The 21,784-nt window shown below is 42.2% G+C and overlaps 1 protein-coding gene across 2 annotated transcripts; it reads left to right on the top strand.

Annotated features, from left to right (window-relative positions):
* Positions 1–1,307: 1,307 nt before the first annotated feature.
* Positions 1,308–16,045, top strand: KRAS (KRAS proto-oncogene, GTPase). Of its 2 annotated transcripts, XM_063446683.1 has the most exons (6): positions 1,308–1,862; positions 9,463–9,583; positions 9,685–9,863; positions 10,453–10,612; positions 12,152–12,274; positions 13,081–13,169. In XM_063446683.1, exons 2-5 carry the CDS (start codon positions 9,473–9,475, stop codon positions 12,269–12,271), a joined length of 570 nt encoding a protein of 189 aa, XP_063302753.1. In that variant the 5' UTR covers positions 1,308–1,862; positions 9,463–9,472; the 3' UTR covers positions 12,272–12,274; positions 13,081–13,169. The 2 variants fall into 2 exon arrangements, with proteins under 2 accessions (XP_063302753.1, XP_063302754.1); XM_063446684.1 differs by lacking the exon at positions 12,152–12,274 and having other exon boundaries at positions 13,081–16,045.
* Positions 16,046–21,784: the final 5,739 nt, after the last annotated feature.

The raw sequence follows: 21,784 nt of genomic DNA, 5'->3' as shown, positions 1-21,784 counted from the left end.
TATCAGTCACAGTGTATGTTATATTATGGGGTATTATTACAGGATAACCCTATCAGTCCCAGTGTATGTTATATTATGAGGTATTATTACAGTATAACCCTATCAGTCCCAGTGTGTGTTATATTATGGGGTATTATTACAGGATAACCCTATCAGTCCCAGTGTATGTTATATTATGAGGTATTATTACAGTGTAACCCTATCAGTCCCAGTGTATGTTATATTATGGGGTATTATTACAGGATAACCCTATCAGTCCCAGTGTATGTTATATTATGGGGTATTATTACAGGATAACCCTATCAGTCCCAGTGTATGTTATATTATGAGGTATTATTACAGTGTAACCCTATCAGTCCCAGTGTATGTTATATTATGAGGTATTATTACAGTGTAACCCTATCAGTGCCAGTGTGTGTTATATTATGAGGTATTATTACAGTGTAACCCTATCAGTCACAGTGTATGTTATATTATGGGGTATTATTACAGTGTAACCCTATCAGTCCCAGTGTATGTTATACTATGAGGTATTATTACAGTATAACCCTATCAGTCCCAGTGTATGTTATATTATAAGGAATTATTACAGGATAACCCTATCAGTCACAGTGTATGTTATATTATGAGGTATTATTACAGGATAACCCTATCAGTCCCAGTGTATGTTATATTATAAGGAATTATTACAGGATAACCCTATCAGTCACAGTGTATGTTATATTATGGGGTATTATTACAGGATAACCCTATCAGTGCCAGTGTATGTTATATTATGGGGTATTATTACAGTATAACCCTATCAGTCACAGTGTATGTTATATTATGAGGTATTATTACAGTATAACCCTATCAGTCCCAGTGTATGTTATATTATGGGGTATTATTACAGTGTAACCCTATCAGTCACAGTGTATGTTATATTATGAGGTATTATTACAGTGTAACCCTATCAGTCACAGTGTATGTTATATTATGAGGTATTATTACAGTGTAACCCTATCAGTCCCAGTGTATGTTATATTATGAGGTATTATTACAGTGTAACCCTATCAGTCCCAGTGTGTTATATTATGAGGTATTATTACAGTGTAACCCTATCAGTCCCAGTGTATGTTTTATCACAATTGAACCCAAGCCTCTCCATTAACAGTTTTGAGCGTGACGTCACCCAGGGCGTGTCAAGTGGGCGTGCCACATCGGGAAGGCGGTGTTTTCTTTGCACGATCCCGCCTTCAGTCCAATGGCAGAGTCGGATTTTGCGTGACGTCAGCAGAGCGATGCGGTAGTATTTATAGCTCGTATTTAAAGAGCCCCTGGGAGTCTCCGGCTGCGCGGCCTGAACTCCGGGCCTACAGAGAGGGACCCCGCTATACTGCTCCCAGTCCGGGCCTAGAGAGAGGGACCCCGCTATACCGCTCCCAGTCCGGGCCTAGAGAGAGGGACCCCGCTATACCGCTCCCAGTCCGGGCCTAGAGAGAGGGATCCCGCTATACCGCTCCCAGTCCGGGCCTAAAGAGAGGGACCCCGCTATACCGCTCCCAGTCCTGGCCTTGAGAGAGGGACCCCGCTATACCGCTCCCAGTCCGGGCCTAGAGAGAGGGACCCCGCTATACCGCTCCCAGTCCGGGCCTAAAGAGAGGGACCCCGCTATACCGCTCCCAGTCCGGGCCTAGAGAGAGGGATCCCAGTCCGGGCCTAGAGAGAGGGACCCCGCTATACCGCTCCCAGTCCGGGCCTAGAGAGAGCGACCCCGCTATACGTGAGGGCCTCATTCCAGATACCGGAGTCTTTTCGGGCAGCAATCCTACCTCTTCCCAGCCTGCTCTGGCCGACATGCAGCTACCGTGAGCCTCTGAATGGTGAGAAGGTGGGGGGGACGGACGGACGGAGATATTCGTTCCTAAGGGCCCAGTGTCTAATCTGGGGACACAAAGTGAGATATAGGGCCCAGCATTAATGGCTTTAGAGTGAGGGGCCCAGCAGTGATGGGGTGTCCGGGCGGTACCTAGGGGTGAGATTGAGGGGCCCAGCAGTGATGGGGTGTCCGGGCGGTACCTAGGGGTGAGATTGAGGGGCCCAGCAGTGATGGGGTGTCCGGGCGGTACCTAGGGGTGAGATTGAGGGGCCCAGCAGTGATGGGGTGTCCGGGCGGTACCTAGGGGTGAGATTGAGGGGCCCAGCAGTGATGGGGGGTGTCCTGGTGGTACCTAGGGGTGAGATTGAGGGACCCAGCAGTGATGGGGGGTGTCCTGGTGGTACCTAGGGGTGAGATTGAGGGACCCAGCAGTGATGGGGTGTCTGGGCGGTACCTAGGGGTGAGATTGAGGGACTCAGCAGTGATGGGGTGTCCGGGCGGTACCTAGGGGTGAGATTGAGGGACTCAGCAGTGATGGGGTGTCCGGGCGGTACCTAGGGGTGAGATTGAGGGGCCCAGCAGTGATGGGGTTTCCGGGCGGTACCTAGGGGTGAGATTGAGGGGCCCAGCAGTGATGGGGTGTCCGGGCGGTACCTAGGGGTGAGATTGAGGGGCCCAGCAGTGATGGGGTGTCCGGGCGGTACCTAGGGGTGAGATTGAGGGACCCAGCAGTGATGGGGGGTGTCCTGGTGGTACCTAGGGGTGAGATTGAGGGACCCAGCAGTGATGGGGGGTGTCCTGGTGGTACCTAGGGGTGAGATTGAGGGACCCAGCAGTGATGGGGGGGTGTCCTGGTGGTACCTAGGGGTGAGATTGAGGGACCCAGCAGTGATGGGGGGGTGTCCTGGTGGTACCTAGGGGTGAGATTGAGGGACCCAGCAGTGATGGGGGGGTGTCCTGGTGGTTCCTAGGGGTGAGATTGAGGGACCCAGCAGTGATGGGGTGTCCGGGCGGTACCTAGGGGTGAGATTGAGGGACCCAGCAGTGATGGGGTGTCCGGGCGGTACCTAGGGGTGAGATTGAGGGACACAGCAGTGATGGGATGTAGTAGTAGTAGGGGGCCAACCTTTAAGGAGTTACTGGACAGTTAGCGGTGCGTTCGAAGGGCCCCGTAGAGATTCATTGTTAGAGCTGGGATGTTGGGAACATGCTTTGAGTGGGTTTGTGTGTAGGCAGCTTGTGGTGGCTTTGTAGGGCCCAGTTTTTTAAGAGTTCTATGGGAGCTAGGGCTGGGATGTGGGGGTTCCCTGCAAGCCAATAGTGAGAGGTGGCTGGAATTGTAGAGGGTGCATGATTTACACAAGTCTTACCAGTACAGTCACTCACTCAGACCTTCTCTTACATTATTTCAATACTGTTCTGGACCAAACCAAGTGTTTGCTTGAATATCTGCCCCTGTCCAAATGTTTTAAATGTAATAAAAAGCGCGCACGCCGACGAAATCCCACACACAGAAAAGTTCAGTTAAATGAAAACTTCCAAGTGTATTGTCAGGGGGTGGGTAGCCCCTTAAATAGGCAAAAGATTGCAATGTGTGCAAATACAGAAAGTAAAACTTTTCAATTGGTTAAGGGTTAGATATTGGTTAGGTCTTAAGTATTTTATCTTGATGTGCTTCGTCCAAGGTATGATGCCATTGTCTTTGCGTGTAGCTCCGGATGGAGACGCCATCTTGCTACACGAGGGTCTTGGTCGATGGGAGGGGGTACTCTAGCAGCCATTTTGAGTAATAAATGAACACAGGTACACCTAGTAAATAGACATTTTACACACATTAATTTCTATCCATCACAATACTAGTTTCTTAACACCAACTATGTGACTCTCACTAAGCTCTTCTATGTAGACGTTTGTATTTCACTTGGATCTGAATGGTTCGGTAGCCTTGCAAGGTTAAGGAGTATTTTTATTTCACATATATTTAGCCTTTGCAGTGCATTCCTATGCAAGGTGTGTTTCACTTTAAGAGGCTGTGGCTACTGGAATCCCTCACAGCTTCTGGTAAGTTGCTTTGAGGTGTCTTCAGGCTTGTTAAAGGAGAGTCCTGATGGTGCAGAGACGGCTGCCATTACTTACACTTTTCCATTAATACAACAGGCTGGGGGAACCGGTTACCCAACCCAGTGCACCTGTCTGGCACAATGCCTTGTTTAAACTGGTCGCCTGTACAGGTGTACTAGCTAATGGCTGCTCTTACAGGTTATATCAACACCTGCTAAACTCTAATTCAGGTGCTGTCTGGCTTTGTTCTCGGTTAATATAAACCTCGTATAAGAAACTGCCACCACCCACCTTATTTGTGTCTCCAGGGGAGTAAAGGAAATCCAGCCCCATCCAATACCCTGGATATGTACCAGGAATAACCGGCACTGCTCTGTATGTATGGCATGTATATAATACAATGTGCAAACGTACATTAATCATAACCTGTAATCACGGTTTGACACAGAGCTTGACTTCATGTGTAAAGATAAAGGTGTGAATATGGGGCGCATCCTCCATAGCAAAAGCTGTGGTTAGAACTCTGTTCCATTTTTCTGGTCTCCAGACTGCATCTTCTGTGCGGGTCCTATCTGGTGAGATCTATTGAGGGCTACGTTGACCTTTTGATCTGTGTTCCCACAGCCTAGTGTTTCTTTGTCCCCTTCCCACCAATAGAGTGATGGCTATGTGTGTGGCAAAGGTGTTTTGCCATTGTCCTACCTTTGATGGCTGTAATGTGGTCCAGCGGGGGCAAAACTCTCAGATGGTTCAGTGGCAGAGCTTGTGCAGGCCACAGCAGTCATGTTGTCAATTTGGACATGCACACTGACGCGCACATGTATACATGTGCATTCACATATACACGCCCATACAAACGCATTGATGTAGAGACCCTCATACACTGACGGCGTACACAATCAGTGTGTATCTTTACCTGTATTCTTGTGTGTATGTGTATCCATGACTGTCTGTGTTTGTGTTCTTACTGTGTGTTGTGTTTACGGTGGGACTCTGTGTGAGTATGAGGGTTACTGTCTGTTTAGAAACCAGTCTGTGTAAATAAGATGCATTGTTCTAAACTACGTCTTGGTTAAATTGGTATTGAGAAGTCTCCTAAAATGTCTCAGGACAGCCTCACCCATACCTCTAAAATTAGTCCCTCTCATGTCTGATTTGAAATGTTTGGAGATATGATTGCAGCCTTTGGGGTTTGGTCAGGGGAGATGACAGGGTACTTTCAGTAATCTGTTATCCGTACCCAGCGCTGTGTGGTGTTTTTTGTGCACACCCTGTAATAGAAGTCACTTGGTTTTAGATATTCAATGTGAGGGTTGACATAGAGCAATGGGACCATCTCCTTCAGAATTATCTGTCATTTAAAAAATATATGTGTGTATGTATGTATTTTTTTTTTTTTTTTTGTATAGCGGACACTGTTCTGTCAGTTTTGGGGATAGAATGTGGTCGCAGTCTGGTGACCTATCTTCAGCCATTTGCCCGATACCCTGCTTGTTAAGTGAAATGTCTTTCTGGGGGGTCACTTGTAACCCTGGATAGAGCTTGTGTGAAGGTTAGTAACTGTGTGGTGATGTTCATGCCGGTCTTGTTTGACCTCTGGGCTTTCCTTTTACAGACTGCTTTGGTGCAGATAAATTGGCTCTTCTTGCTGAAGTCCAACCTTTTCAGGTCTCTGGTCTGTATTTGGATCACGTGACGGTGCAGTACCTGCTCATTGCAGCTTGCAGACTTTGGCCTCTCTGTCCAGTGGATTCCGGTGAATTAAAATAGTGTGTTCCTCTCGCGTCCGGTTAATATTGGACAACGAATCTAACTGGATTGGGCATCTTCACCCATTCTTGGATAAGACGTATGTCCGTGTGTAGAATACTCCCTGTCGGAGTTAATGGATTTCTGGAGATGCGGTTGAAAAATGTGAAACCTGTGATGGAGGGTCTTGGCAGAGAGCTTCTCACTTGCACTCAAAACCCCAAATTCACTGTGGTACCCCGTGTACATCTTTGTGAGCTCTTGAGGTTCTGTCTTTCCTCCAGAGCTGCTACTTGGCACCGTGTGGGTTATGAAAAGTTTTTTTTTTTTTTTTTTTTTTTTTTTTTTTTTAAAGGACCACTCTAGGCACCCAGACCACTTCAGCTTAATGAGGTGGTCTGGGTGCCAGGTCCTTCAAGGGTTAACCCATTTTTTCATAAACATAGCAGTTTCAGAGAAACTGCTATGTTTATGAATGGGTTAAGCCTTCCCCCTATGTCCTCTAGTGGCTGTCTCACTGACAGCCGCTAGAGGCGCTTGCGTGATTCTCACTGTGAAAATCACAGTGAGAGCACGCAAGCGTCCATAGGAAAGCATTATGAATGCTTTCCTATGTGACCGGCTGAATGCGCGCGCAGCTCTTGCCGCACGTGCGCATTCAGCCGACGGGGAGGAGAAGAGGAGGATCGGAGGAGGAGAGCAGGAGGAGATCTCTCCGCCCAGCGCTGGAAAAAGGTAAGATTTAACCCCTTTCCCCTTTCCAGAGCCGGGCGGGAGGGGGTCCCTGAGGGTGGGGGCACCCTCAGGGCACTCTAGTGCCAGGAAAACGAGTATGCTTTCCTGGCACTAGAGTGGTCCTTTAAGTATAAATTATTTTATTTCGTTTTTTACAAAAATACATATAACAATAGGACTAGACATGTCCAGTACATACTATACATAGTCCGCACAATTACAATACATAAACACAATTACACCGTTAACTGCAAGGTCGGGCACTGGGAGGTAGTCTCGTTACGCTCAAGGCTCTAACTATTCCTTAGATAATAGGTCTAGTATATCTCAATATGATTTTTAATCTAAGTTTCTATTTTATCGATCCAACTTTGCCATAGGTCTCTTCTTCTTTTAGGGGAGTTCAAATATGGGATGCTCAGATCTCTTTCCATCCTCATCTGGAGATGGATTTGATCTTTAATAGTATCCCAATAAATTGGCTTATTAGATTTCCAATTCCGTGCAAGAATAATTTTAAATGCTATAAAACAGTGAATAATAAAGCAACTATTACTGTATGACATCTTTGGCCAATGCATATGTAACAGAACTACCTCTGCTTTCATATCTAAATCTATCCCAGTATTAGCTTTTATAAATCTTAGCATAATCTTGATAGGACTCTGGATGTTTGGACAACTCCACCAAATGTGGGTAAATGAGCCCACCTCTTTATCACATCTCCAACACTTAGGAGAGACCCCTGGATACATCAGGGATAGCTTATTGGGAACTAAATACCATCTGTAGATGACCTTATAGTAACATTCTATTAAATTTAAACATTGCACCTGTCGACAGGTATTATTTATAGCTTTACACCATTCCTCTTGTTCTAGAAGACATTTCAGATCCGTTTCCCACTTAATCTTCTGAGGAAAACTAACTACCTCATTAATATTTCTTACCACCTCTATTGCTTTGGATAAAACTTTCGGTACGTTCTGATGTGAAAATATACGTTTTATCATTATGGGAGCTTTTCCGGAATCTTTATTAAGATATTTCTGCAAAAAATATTTAAGTCTCAAATAAGTAAATGCCTCTCGCTGCGATAAGTGATACTTTTGTAAAATAGTATCAAAAGACAATATATTGCCCGAGCCTAATATCTGCGAGACTTTGTGTATTCCATGAATACGCCCGCTGTCCAAACAAAGATCGCTCATATTGACTTCAATTACGCTCAGATTTGCTGTATCTAAAATTGTATATTTAAGACCCATTTTCTTTTTAATTTCTTCCCAAACGGGCTGCAATTGAGCCCATATAATATTATTTTTAATATCAATCCTCATCTTCTCTAATGGTTTCGTATTCCAAAGTATACCCTCTATATTTTTTAGTCTCAAATCTTCCATTTCAATACTAAACCAACTTTCTTCTTTAGCCGCCGCCGTTTGGGACCTAATACATATGCGTTATCACGTTAGCCCAATATATAAATTTTATATTAGGGAAATTTAGTCCTCCCTCCTTGGTCTTTAGTGATAAGGTATTTCTATTTATTCTATTCTTCTTGCCCTTGTTAATAAATCTCTCCAAGTTATTTTGTAATAGCGTCAACCAGCTATCTGGAACCCTGAGTGGAATCATCTGAAATAGATAATTCCACTTAGGGATAACATAAGAGCTGATGACATTAATGCGGCCCCACCACGTAAGCTGCATATTTCTCCAATCCTTTAGTAGTAAGTTTGTACTTTTTAAGAGACTCAAAAAGTTTTCTTCCATCATTCTCTCTATATTCTTCGTATAAGATATTCCTAAACAGTCAAATTTCTGGGGTGCCCATGTAAATGCATAGAGATTGCTAATTTCCTCTCTTGATTTTTTTTTATCTAATTCAATACTCATTACAACTGTTTTTTCATTATTCAGTTTATAATTTGCTAGTTGGCTATACCGCCTAACTTCCTCCATTAGATACTTCAATGATCTAATTGGCTCAGTGATTGTTAAAAGGATATCATCCGCATAGAGACTAATTTTTGATTCTTTATCTCCTGTTCTATATCCCTTTATATCTACATTGTTTCTAATGTTTTCCGCTAGAGGTTCTATTGAGAGGATGTATAGTAGAGGTGAGAGCGGACACCCTTGTCTCACTCCATTTTTTTACTGGTACCCAATCGGAACATACGTTTGGGCCTACTATTCTAGTAGAAGGGTTTTTATATAGGGCCATGATTCCTCTTATCATCCATCCATTTATTCCATATGCTTCTAAAGTTAGTTCTAAAAACTTCCAGTTCAGCCTGTCGAAAGCTTTTTCTGCATCGACTGCTAGAGTCATAACAGGGATATGTTTCTTATTGGCATTATCTAAAATGCTTATAGTTCTTCTTGAATTAGAGCCCACCCATCTATCAGATATAAAACCTATTTGGTCGTTATGAATAAGCGTTTTAATAATACTCTTAATAATCAGAATAGATGAGAATATTTTTACATCTGAATTAATTAAAGAGATGGGACGATAACTAGACACTACAGATGGATCTTTTCCTTATGAAAAGTTATTGAATGAGTGTATGGTTGCATGTTTAATAAATGCTATTGCTGTAGCAGACAATATAGAACTACACCTCCTTGATGCTCTGCCATTTCGTTTCTTCAATTAGTTATAGCTAAACATTCTGGGACTTGTAATTCCACTAACGCTTATTGCTGATTATCCCAGATCTGCACGAAGCTTTATATTATCCTATTAATCTAACACTGCATGGTGTCCATGTTGCTTAACCCCTTAAGGACACATTACACGTGTGACATGTCATAATTCCCTTTTATTCCAGAAGTTTGGTCCTTAAGGGGTTAAAGTGTGAATATTTCGGGCGTTGACCAGTCGCTCAGAATCTTAATTGCATTTTGTGTAGGTCTGAATCTGACTCTACATATGGCAACTATAATTAAAGATGGTGGGCTGGTGTGGTTCAGGTGTATTAATAATCCCCCACAAATCGCTATTTTAAAAACCAAGTTCTACTGACTAGTTCTGTGTTCTCTTCTTCCAGATCTATCAAAATGACAGAGTACAAGCTTGTGGTAGTTGGTGCTGGAGGCGTTGGCAAGAGTGCTCTAACAATCCAGCTGATTCAGAACCACTTTGTGGATGAATACGACCCTACGATTGAGGTGAGCTGACTCTGCAGTGTATGGACTTTGTGCTGCATCCCTGTAATGGGGAAAGGTGTGATCACCTAGATGTTGAATTAAGAGCGTCCCTTTCATTGCAGGACTCTTACAGAAAGCAAGTAGTCATCGATGGGGAGACTTGCCTCCTGGATATCCTGGACACTGCAGGTCAAGAGGAGTACAGTGCTATGAGAGATCAATATATGCGAACAGGAGAGGGGTTCCTGTGTGTATTTGCTATCAATAATACAAAATCATTTGAAGACATTCACAATTATAGGTAGGGTTTTCACTCCCTTTGTGGAATGTTTTGTCTGTATGCTATACTTGCACTAAAAGCTGAATGCTTGGGTTGTTCCAAAAAATCCAGAATCAATAGTTGGCTCCCAAGATGGGAACACAGTTTATATCTGTTATGATCTTTCTAGGATTGCTTATTTCTAAATCTGTATTTATGACCTTACTGGTACTTGCACTATTCATAACACTGAGTGTTCCATGTTAATGCTGCCTGCCTAGAGAAAAGAATTAGACTTGTAACATCTGACTTGCTCTGAGTGGGTTATATCTCTTCTATTGGGTGGGAAGTCTTGATGAACATCCAGGTCATTCTTGCAGCATGTCAGTTGACCCTGGAAGGGACACTATATCTAAGTTTAGGATTACATGTTTATATTGCTAAAACTAAAGTGTTACCCTAAATATCTGGATTGTTGGGTCTTCAGAACAATAAACTGTAGTGGTTCTGGCGCAGTGTACCTTTTTAACTGCATACAAAAAAAAATCACACTGGTAATTAGAGTAGTTTTGCTAATGTATTATGTGGCCGACCAATAAATCTTTAACAAGGGTTTTTATTTTTATTATAGAGAACAAATAAAAAGGGTTAAAGATTCTGAAGATGTGCCCATGGTTCTCGTAGGCAATAAGTGTGACTTACCGTCTAGAACCGTAGATACAAAACAAGCGCAGGATCTGGCACGAAGCTATGGAATTCCATTCATTGAGACATCGGCAAAGACAAGACAGGTAAAATGAAGTCTTCCTACAAAATCCCCCTAAAGGATAAATTCTGCTCTTTGATTGCCTTTTAATTTGTATAAATCTAGTAAATCAATCTAACATGAAGCTTTCACCTTGACAACTTGGTTTAATCACTTGGTTACGGCATCACTTCTTACAAAGATCTACAAGCTCTTCTAAATAACGTGACTTCCTTTTAATGAATATGTCGATCACAGCTGTCCTTTCTGCTCTTAATGAACTGACCAAACTAAAGATACCATATCTGTAATAACGATCGTGCTCAGAGGCTTTGTTACTGGGGTTTACAGTTTAACGATTCTCTGTTAATGCCTTCATGATCTTGTTAGGTCAACATTCTTGATTGTAAAGAGCCTGAAGGAGGAAGGTTTTTGTTTTTTTTAAAAAAACCTAGTCTTTACTGATTTTTTTTTTTTTTTATACACAGGGAGTGTGGCATTTTAGAATCTGCAGCCTAGGGAATATGAGTTGCAAACTTATTAAAGGAGGATTTTGGAGACATTGGGATAGTGAAAGCTTGTTTGGTAACTCTGAAATGCTATTACACTGTTGCTTCTGTACAAATAGTTTAGGCTTGGTTAGGACAGGGCTTAGAAGGATGGGGAGTCCTAGCAAAGTGTTAGTAGCTGAAGGTGACGCATGCTGATTTGGCTACTGTTACTAGAATGGGTTGTCTGGGAGGCTAGTGGCCTGAAAGGGTTTGAGACTGGTTTGGTAGTTAGTGCATTTGTTAGAATTGTACCAAAATGGTTTTGTAGTGTTACTACTGCAAGACCGATGGGCAGAAAAGTTGCACATTGGTATAACTTGCAGTGTGACTGGTGCTGCCTCTACTCTGTTCAGATTCTGTAAACACCTTGTTCCTCCACCTTTTAAGCTACCAAACTTCAGTCTGATCATTCTGTGTTTTGGCTGGGAAAGTGTATCATTGGTCATAATCAGACCGTTCTTCAGATCTGCTCGTAGTCCAGGCTGGGTGAAGATTAATTTATTTGTGTGGTGGGTTAATATTTAATTGGTGATGGGCTCTTGACATCCTCTGCATTGACAAAACAATCTCTCTTCCTGTGTTAAATCAAAAAACAAACAGAAAAAAACACTTGCCTGTAGCTGGTCTTGCCTATTTAAATCTTCTTTAATCTTGGGGGAATCCATTTTAATGTTTCCCTCCCTTAATTTGATCATTAAGTTTAATGCCCATTATAATTGACTTTATGAAAACGACTGTCCCATGAATGCTGCTCTTAGTTTGCCATCCAGACACTACCAAAATCTTTTTCACAGCTTTAGTCTTCATTCATGTAATAACCTAATGATGGCTTTATCTAGATCCTTAATTATATTAAGAATAATTCTTCTACTTAGAAAATTCTCCAAATTCTATCTGGGCTCCATATAACACCTACTGTACTGGGGAAATGGGCTTAACCCAAAAAACATCTCTTAGAGGCAGTTCGAACTCCAGGGTCCCCAAGATGTGTCCCTGAACCCCATATTTTAAAGGAGTTCTGTTTTACAATGCAGAGAGTGGAAGATGCTTTTTATACACTGGTGCGAGAAATTCGACAATACAGATTGAAAAAGATGAGCAAAGAAGAGAAAACCCCAGGCTGTGTGAAAATTAAAAAATGCCTGGTAATGTAATGGGTAAGTGCTGTCCCTTCGGTGTCTTGGGCTAATAGGAGGGTGCCTATGGTTGAGATTATGTGGAACAGTCAAAGTATAGGGGGAGCTTTTTGCAAAAGTACGTGTGTGTTTGAGGTCAAATTGTGTGGATTTTAATGTGATGCTGGAGGATGCAATGATCTCCTTTTTTAAAAAGAAATTTCTAAAAAGTTACTGCCCCCAGCCTCTGTAAAGTTGGAGATGACTGCTGGGACACACTCTTGGTAAACGACATTTTTCTGTGCCAAGTGTGACAATCAGGTTTTATAAAATGCCATCAGTTGTCTTCTACCAGTTGGGTGGTTTAGGAGGTTTCTAGATTTGAGGTGAAAATGTCCTGTATTGATTTTTTTATTTTTTATAAATTATATCTGCCCTATGGATTATCTGATAGTTTATTATAACCTTCTTTCAGTTATTAGGTTTGCATGGCTTGCATTAGGATGTTATACAGGAAGAAGAGACTGGTGGCAGGGGCACTGGGGTTTGTTTCAGTGGACAGGTCTAGAATCCATTTGTAACAGCTTATACATATAATAATCTGCACACATCTGCTATAAAGCATTGTATTTGAGGAAGACACAGCTGAAGGTTGAATTTTGTGTGTTACCTGCCTCCCTTGGTGTGGGAGAGGTCTCAGAAGTGTGAGTAAGCAGCTCGATATCTGCTAGGATATCTTGAAATCTCTCATCAAATGGCTTGAATTAAAATTTGGTTTATTCTGGGTGTAGCTTAGATTCTTGGTGTAAGCTCTCCTTACTCACGGTTCATGGTTTGTCTCCCTTCAGGGTGTGGATGATGCTTTCTATACGTTAGTACGAGAAATTCGAAAGCACAAGGAGAAGATGAGCAAAGACGGCAAAAAGAAAAAGAAGAAATCCAAGACAAAGTGTACAATTCTGTGACCGGCACATGTCCTGTCTGCCTGCACCCACCCACCCATCCCGAAGCATGCAGAAACCTGATTCTGTTCCGTACACTAAATTATTAGCGTTTTGCTTCTCTTTATTTTGAGACCTGTGGCTTCTGCTTGGAGAAAACACTTTATCTGACAGTTGAAAGCAATCATTTTAATTTTTGTGCCAGTATTTAATTTTCTGACTGCAGGCCTTGTGAAAAGCTAAAGTAACTAGCAATGTGAAGGCCGGGTCTTACTGCTGCCAACGGCATTGTATCTGTTCATCACATGGTCTACAAGTGTCCTGGTTTCATTGTCATCTGTTATAGGTTGCTTCCTCTGTTTAGCTAAACCATGTGCTGCTGTCAGTGGTGTCATCTTCACGTCTGGCTATGCTCCTCACAATTTCTAACAGGACAGTTTGTTAACTAGAGGGGGCCTCCCTCCCCCCTGATATGCCTCTTCCAGTGGGCATGCAATACACACTACATCTGCTTTCCATCGTCCTATCGCTTCTTCCTTCGTCCCTCACTGATCTGTAAAGTGAACCCATTCCCACAATGTGATAATGGCAATGGTGCTACTTTGACTTGCTGCATGGATCTTTAACATCTCTTGTTTTGCAGAAATACACACTTATTTATTTTTCTTTCCCTGCTTTAATGCCTTTTAGATGTAAAGATGCTAAATTGCACTACTTATCGTGTCTTGCAGTAGTTTAATAACTAAGTGACTTTGCTAACAGTCTGGCCTTTTTATAGCTCTTGCTTAAGGATATATCCCCTACCAGCACTTTGCCAAAAGCTGATTGTTGGCGACTGTCTTCAATCCTCTACAGCCTCTCTAGGAAACCAATCCTGTGACTGGGACAGACTGCAGTCAGTACTTTAGTTCCTAAAGGCCAGTTTCACACGTGTGGGTCTACATCCACATTTAACTGAAAATATTTCACTCTAAAGGGGTTAACTGGGCCACTATAATACCCCTCCAGTATGTTTCAATGTAGCTCTGATCCAGTAATTATGGCCAGAGTTGGTACATTTAGCATGATGAAAACAGAGCTGCAGGAAGCCTGATCTGATCTACTCCACACAGAGCGATGTGTCTGGCTCCAGCTCTCTGTATATGGTTATTTTGTGTCCAGGATTTGTTCCATTTGAGGTATTTTCATGGAGCTTTTGCAGTGGTTGTAATTTTATGGCAATATATTTTCTGTGGCATCCTACCTCAAAATAAGTGCAGCTCAGATGGAAACAAACTATTTTATACTATCCGTATTGCTAACATAATTCTCTTAGGGCAGGGAGCTAGCAATCTATTGTGTCTTCCAGAGACGCTCCAGTGCATTGTATTTGCCTGAAATTGATGACTAGATGCACGGTAATAAATAAAAGCAGCTGTAGCCGGAGTAACAAACTATTTCAGAACCCTTAATTAAGATGTACAGGTTTGCTTTCATTAAATCATCACAGGATTAAAGGGGGTTACAGTATCATCACTTTTCCAGTACTCGCCATAATTAAATGAGAGAACTTTGTAATTTGCTATCTTACCAAAATCTTCTTTAACCTGCATCAGACATCAGCAGTACTGGAATAACTCCATCTTCCCAAGACATCGGCTTCCTCCACAGTTGTGGGTTTAACCATATTTATTATACAGAGACTTGCTTTTAATGCATTTTATTGAAGGGCAAGTTTTGTTTAACCAAAAAAAACAACAACAAAGTTTGGCTTCTATGTCCAGCCCTGGTATTCTATTAAGCAGTTGATGGATATTCACACACTCTAAAAACTGGCATTGTGCGCCTCTCAGGGGTGTCCCACCTCAGTCACCCAACAACATAAAGGGACACTCCCCCTGCCCAAATCAATAAATATAACCAATGAAAACAAGCACGCATGCATTTAATTGAAGTAGCAGGACTGGTTGTCTGACAGCCAGGGGTGTGTAACAAGGTTTATATATAAAACTTGAAATATGCTCCTTTCAAATAATGAGTAATTAACCATCTATTGATCGGACACCCCTCTGATCTCACTAGTGCCTTGGAGCACGCTTTGCCATCTCCAGTGACGTGGGGGTTAAAGCATTGTTTCATTATATGTGAAGCCCAGCTGTGGATTTAATTTTTTTTTGTGTGTGTGTGTGAGCTTTCTATAACCACCACCCTCTGGGTAATGGCTGCTGCTGTGCACATTTTGTTAATGTGGCATTAAAAGGAGTGTACCTACGGATAAATACAGTCTACATTACTTGAATATGAATAAGTTCACCTAGCTGCAATTCCAGTCTGAAGCCTGGCTCTGATCGGCACGGCCATTTAATGTAGCACGCCAACATTTTTAATTACCCTGGGATTTGGCAATAAATAAGCACATTCTGTGAAATCGCTGAAAGCAACAGTCCTCATGCTTTGCCATAACCTCGTCTTGTATTTAGATTGCTCTCCCCTTACCGCACACGTAATATTGTCTTACTATATTGCTCTTGACTTTGGTGAGGTGGGAGCTCCACTGGTTTAAGGTGCAGTACTCTTCCTCCACCCAAGATAAAAGTAACATGTTTACCTGGAATGTATTGTAACTATTTTTGTATAGAAACATGCACATTTTGTACATTGTGCTTTATTTTTAATCTGTTTGATACATGCCGATTGTGATGACCACATTATGGTCACTGACACAATTAACTACAAATTAAAATGACCACTGAATTCCATGTTTCATATTTTATAGGAGTATGTTCTGTGTGAGTAGTCAATTGTTTTTTTTTTTTTGGGGTCTGTAATGCTCCTATTTATTGTAATGTAATAAATGAGTTCTGGTGAGTTTGCTGGTGTGTTCTTTGATGGAGAGTATGTGTGTTTCATTATTACACATTCCTCATGCTTGTATTAACCTTCCTTTAAAAGGAGCTGTGGTGGGTATATGTCATGGCAGTAAGTCCACTTAGTCTGCTTACTGCGCAGGGTGTGGAGTAGGACTGTATAATTGAAAGCATTAGAGATTAATTTGGTTACATTTATTGCACGAGTGTTAAGGGAATCCTAAATAATACTATATCTCAACTCTGCAGGAGATAAATATGTCAAATGATCATTATGTATTTTATTATGAAACAAAGCAAACAGTGACTTAAAATATGTCTTTTAAATTTGAAATAGTTAAACCCAAGTGTGCCCCCTGCCCATTAGTGCTAGCCACACACAGCTGCCATTCTCAGTGTGCACTTGGTGTAAGAGCAGGGATTTCCAATATATCAGACTATATTCCTAGCACTGGATGCTAAATTGTTATTTCATATAGCGGACTCCTGAGACACGTAGCGAAAACCATATATGTAACAATGCAGCGTTTTCCCCAGGACAGTAATGGGATTGAAAAAAATAATACAAATAGACTTTCACTTGGGTTTTAGGCCTACAGAAGTTATTCAACTAAATGAGCTGTAGCTCAAAATATATTAGTTTGTTATTAACAAGATAAACAGGAAATTTTAATAAAATGTATAATAGTTATCTTGAATAAAATTCAAAGCAGTTTTTCCAGAATGGAGGATGTAAGGAAACCTAGGATATCCAATCCTCATTCGGTAGTTTCCTCCCGAACGTCCAGGGCATCCGTGATTATAGCTCTCCGTTCGGCAGATGAAATAAACTAAATCCATACGAATACAATAGCTTTACAAGATGATTCCCTTAATAAAGCATATGAACACCCAAACATCAGCCGGAGTCTAGAAGAAGGGTGCAACAGAACTGGCTTTTATGCAAGTCATTTCCCACAGGGAGGGACAAAGTACATCCAATCAGTTACAAGAAAAACATACAATTCCCTCCCCTAGTCCTGGAGATAATCAAGTCTGATAAAGTAATAACTTGATTATTTCCAGGCAATAAAATTACCGTTTTACCCAATATTTTAATATGTCCCCTGATAGCCCTGATCTGGGTGACCAACATATTAAAATTTCACCCAGATCGGTTCAGGGGTTCTCAAAAAGTATGGAATTCTTTTGTGACCGGCTAACCGGGAGGTTGCTGCCCAAAACAGTTCCACGAGTTTGGGTGGTTTTGCCGGTCCATTTCATTAAGTAGAAAAAAACGAATAATTCCACATATGGTTTCCCCTGGCTCTTAGCAGCGATTGTTTCCCTCATACGAATGAACAAAAGTACCGAACAGAGCTCTTCTAGCTGTTTGGGAAATGAAGATCCAGCGTTCGTATGTTGGGACTGATGTTCGGGAAGTCGAGTGTCCGATTTTAGTTCCAGACACTTGACGACCAAGTCCCGCTGCCTTTGTTTGCACAAAAAAAGCTGCCCGCCGTTTTCTCAGCCACGTGGCGTTTGGCAATACGAACAACGGCTGCACAGGTAGAGGGTTTGAGGCATGCTTTGAAGTTAACGAGCCAGGGGGGTGGTCTCTGTTCGGTAGTTACATCTACCGAATGGAAAGGGGAGAAATACCGAACATAAAGAGGGATTTCTTCACAGAGGATGATGCAGGTTGATGGAGAAGCTTATCTTTAAATCTATTGCGTTTCCTCAATTTCAGGCAATTTATTGCAAATACTTTACACTTGTTTTGATTACAGTCACACTAGCATCTACAGTCCATGATTGGTTAATAGCTAAGTATGGCTGAGATGAGTACAACATCCCCCCTTTACCTCTGTGGTTTATTGTACCTTATTTCTCACTATGTGTTCTTGCCATTTAAATCTCTATGATAGTTTCGATATGACACCTAGTATGACTTCTAAACTGTTTATATATATATATATATATACACATACATATATATATATATATATATATATATATATACACATACATATATAATCTATATATACACATACACACACACTGAAATAATTGCGTGTCATCATGACAAACTATTTTTATTGGGCCCTGTGATTCCCATACTGAGCTACTGTTTGATAGTGAAAATGAAGACTTCTTTATTTATCCCTATTATTTATTTATTTATTTTTTCAATAAAAATAAATTTACACGAAACAAACAAACCGCACAGCACTGTGGCAGAAATGCCTCTGCCACGTGTTCTTGGAGAAGCCTGCTTGCCAGCCTCCTGCCTCAAGACTATAAAAGGCTCATAAAAGACTTTGTTTGTACACTTTCTCTATTCTGTTCAGGAACCGAACAGGCGCATGGACCACCCGGGAGCATGTTAAGCCTAATTGACCGTTTGTAACACGTTCCACCGCAGTGTTTTAATTGTTTGTCGGTGGCTGCTGTTCACATGAACGACCGCGAGGTGGCGGCCATCTTGTTCCCAAAAACACAGGCAGCGGTGTTTGGGAATGAATCTCATGGAACTGAAATCTGACACAGAAACTCCCGAACACCGCTGAACTTCCAGCATCGCCTGCGTTCGGTACTACACCACTTAGAAGGGCACTGTTCGGTGGAAAAGTTCCCACGAACAAGGTAAACAAGCTCCAGGGTAAGACTATGGACTATGTTCGGTAGTTTGTTCGTTTTTAAACTACCGAACTAGACAGACTGTTAGCACTGATTTCATGAAACTGTTTTGGGCATAGGACCATGTGCATGTTCGGTCAAATAATTGACTTCCATGGAAATCCCGAACCCCTGAACCGATCTGGGTGATTTTTTGGATATGTTGGTCGCCCAGATTGGGGCTATCGGGGGATGTAACTTTTGTGGGGTTTTCATGTGTTTTGGGGGTACTTCTGAGGTATTGTTATATTGCATGTTTTCTGTACAGGGAGATAATTTAATTTACATGTTTGGTTGCAACTAGTTCTCTCTCAGGTCCAGAATGCCCCTGGGATGTGATTTAGGAAACCCCTTGCATGGGGGGTTGCATAAAAGGCAGTGTGTGGCTCCCAATAAATCAGTTTATCCCCAGCATAGAGCCTCATCTTATGTGTGTGGGAGAATGATTTAGCAGCTATATCCCTGCTCTTTGGATTGCTATACCACTAGCTCTTTTAAGGGCTACACAGCTATACTCTCTTGGAGGAGAGGTCTTCCCACTGGGAGCTGGATCCAGGTGTTGGTCCACGGAAGGGACAGTGAGACCTTAGCCAAGTTGTGGCGACTAAGGGGACTGCAGTGCTTATGGTGTCCGGTGTGGTGCTTATAGTACTCAGTGATACTAGGAAGCAGCGGTTGGTGGAGGTACCCAGTCGGGGTGCCATGCAGTCCGCCACAAGCACTTTATATCCCGAAAAGCAAATGAAGTATAGACAGTAAAATGCTCCTGTTAACTGCGGCTTCCCGTGTCTTACAGAGTCTATCTAGAATGTTATAGTTCTATGCCCCAGTAATTTACACGGTGTGGCGCATTGTTAGTGACAGGCAGGAACTGGTAATTTTAAGTTGCAGGCTGCCCAGTGTAGATATGTTCTATATGCGCATGGTGGGTTGGGGCATGTGAGCAGTTTTAAACCTACCTATACTTAGATAGGAATCATACCGATCCTCCATGAGATATTTTTTATTTCTACTGCTGGCCAGCCTTCAATTAACCCACTGCAGGTTGTTTAACAATATGTCTGCTAGAATTGCCAGCAGGGAAATAATACCGATAAGTGAATGATAAGTTGCAAACATGCTATAATTTTGTCCATCTGAACAGAATTCAATATTTAGTAAGTAACCCTAAATGTCCTAATGTGTTTTATACCCAACTTCCTATAGACTGTAAGCTTGTTTGAGCAGGGTCCTCCTCAACCTATCGTTCCTGTAAGCTTTCTTGTAATTGTCCTATTTATAGTTAAATCCCTCCTCTCATAATATTGTTAAGCGCTACAGAATCGGTTGGTGCTATATAAATGGCAATAATAATAAATTAAATAGGAAATCCACTAGGGGAATTACACTATTTTCTTGGCTCGCAAAATGTAGCCCTGAGTGCTTTGTACTCTCTCCCCCTAGTGGTTGGTATACGCAAAACATTCTCGATAGACTCCCTCAGGAAAGCCCCATTAACAGGAACCTTTTACTGTAGTGCTGTGTAATGTCTGCTCCTTTGGATTTCATACAATAACTTTTATTCAGATTTCTCATTAAAAGCTATGTCTTGACTGGTTTATAAGATGAACTAATATTTTAAAACAGTGTACCCCTCAGGTTAGGTAGGAGGGATATAACCGTGTATCCCTCGCAGGATCGGTATGGAGAGGTTCTCAGGTAGGAGGGGTAAAACCATATACCCCTCACAGGTTAGGTATGGAGAGCGGTGTAACCGTGTACCCCACACAGGTTGGGTATAGAGAGGTTCTCAGGTAGGAGGGGTATAACCGTGTACCCCACACAGGTTGGGTATAGAGAGGTTCTCAGGTAGGAGGGGTGAAACCGTTGTGGCGAAACAAGCCTCACCACTGGGTATTGGAGAAGACTGATTGCCAGCCTCCTGCCCTGTGACTATGTCCCCATGTTAAAATGCTTGATTTTCCCCTGTAAAGACACGAAAGCCAGGTCATTCTGTACTTTCCCTATGTGAGCAGTGTTACCCCAGATAGCTATGCCATGGAGCCCATTTGTATAACGAAAGACTATGTGAAAGACTTTGGCTCCATGGCAATTGAACTGTAATGTGCACTCAGATCTAAGCTATCTGGGGATATGTTGAATGTATAGGTTTCAAGCAATAGCTGCACAGTTATATATTTTTATGTATTTTATTGTATTTTGCTACCATGTGGCTAATGGAGGTTTGCCTCTGTCCTTGGAGATAATTGGATTACTTCCCAATTATATCCAGGATAGAAGACTCTCTGGAACTGGTTTTGGGCAGAAAAGCCATGCTTCATTTGGTCAAATAGGACTTTCCCTTAACTTTTTAACCCCTGGATGGAATTGGCTGAATTTTGAGTGCCGAGTTCGAATATGTGATTTTTATGTTTGTGGCATGTATATTTTGGTTATTAATTTGTTAAAAACTGTATTTCTCTGCCTGTGGTAATTATATTAACCATTGTGTTCAGTAATCATATCACAGGCAGAGGGGAGGATTTTGTGTGGGAGTGTCTGTGTGTATTGTACGGATTGATTGGTTGTTCTGTAAAACCCTGTGGGCAGTACTAAGTTTGTGGTTGTGGAATAAAAGAGGCTGTATGTGCCATTACGGTCAGTTCTGCTTTACCTCCAAACGAAGTGTCGTCTCGTTATTGGGGGAATTGGATTGTATGCTGATTGCCAGGAGTGTAAGCCGATTGTATGCTTTTCCTGTTCAGCTGTTTACAGCATTCATATGCTTGAGAGCATTCGTATGCTTCTCCGGTTCGGTGGTTGTGGTGTCTGCTGCAGTGCTTGGCGTCCTCAGGAAGCGCTAGGAGCATCCTTCAACGGAGGTACTCAGTCGGGGTGCCCGTCGATCCGTTACAACCGTGTACACCTCACAGGTTGGGAATGGAGAGGTGTAACCATGTACCCCTTACAGATTAGGTATGGAGAGGTTCTCAGGTAGAAGGGGTATAACCATGTACTCCTCACAGGTTAGGTATGGAGAGTGTGGCAGACCGCCTGGCACCCCGACTTTGTTCCTCCACCACTCGCTGCTTCCTAGTGCTCACCGAGTACCACAAGCCCCGCACCAG

This window comes from Pelobates fuscus, chromosome 3, assembly GCF_036172605.1.
Source record: "Pelobates fuscus isolate aPelFus1 chromosome 3, aPelFus1.pri, whole genome shotgun sequence".
Taxonomy (NCBI): Eukaryota; Metazoa; Chordata; class Amphibia; order Anura; family Pelobatidae; genus Pelobates; species Pelobates fuscus.
The sequence above is the reverse complement of the archived record's forward strand: the minus strand, read 5'-3'. Positions and strand labels throughout refer to the sequence as shown.

Excerpts from the sequence above, each read along its gene's own strand:
- KRAS (XM_063446683.1), top strand. The coding sequence starts at position 9,473 with ATGACAGAGTACAAGCTTGTGGTAGTTGGTGCTGGAGGCGTTGGCAAG. Across the intron at positions 9,584-9,684 it reads AATACGACCCTACGATTGAG|GACTCTTACAGAAAGCAAGT; the intron begins GTGAGCTGACTC and ends CTTTCATTGCAG. Across the intron at positions 9,864-10,452 it reads GAAGACATTCACAATTATAG|AGAACAAATAAAAAGGGTTA; the intron begins GTAGGGTTTTCA and ends TTTTTATTATAG.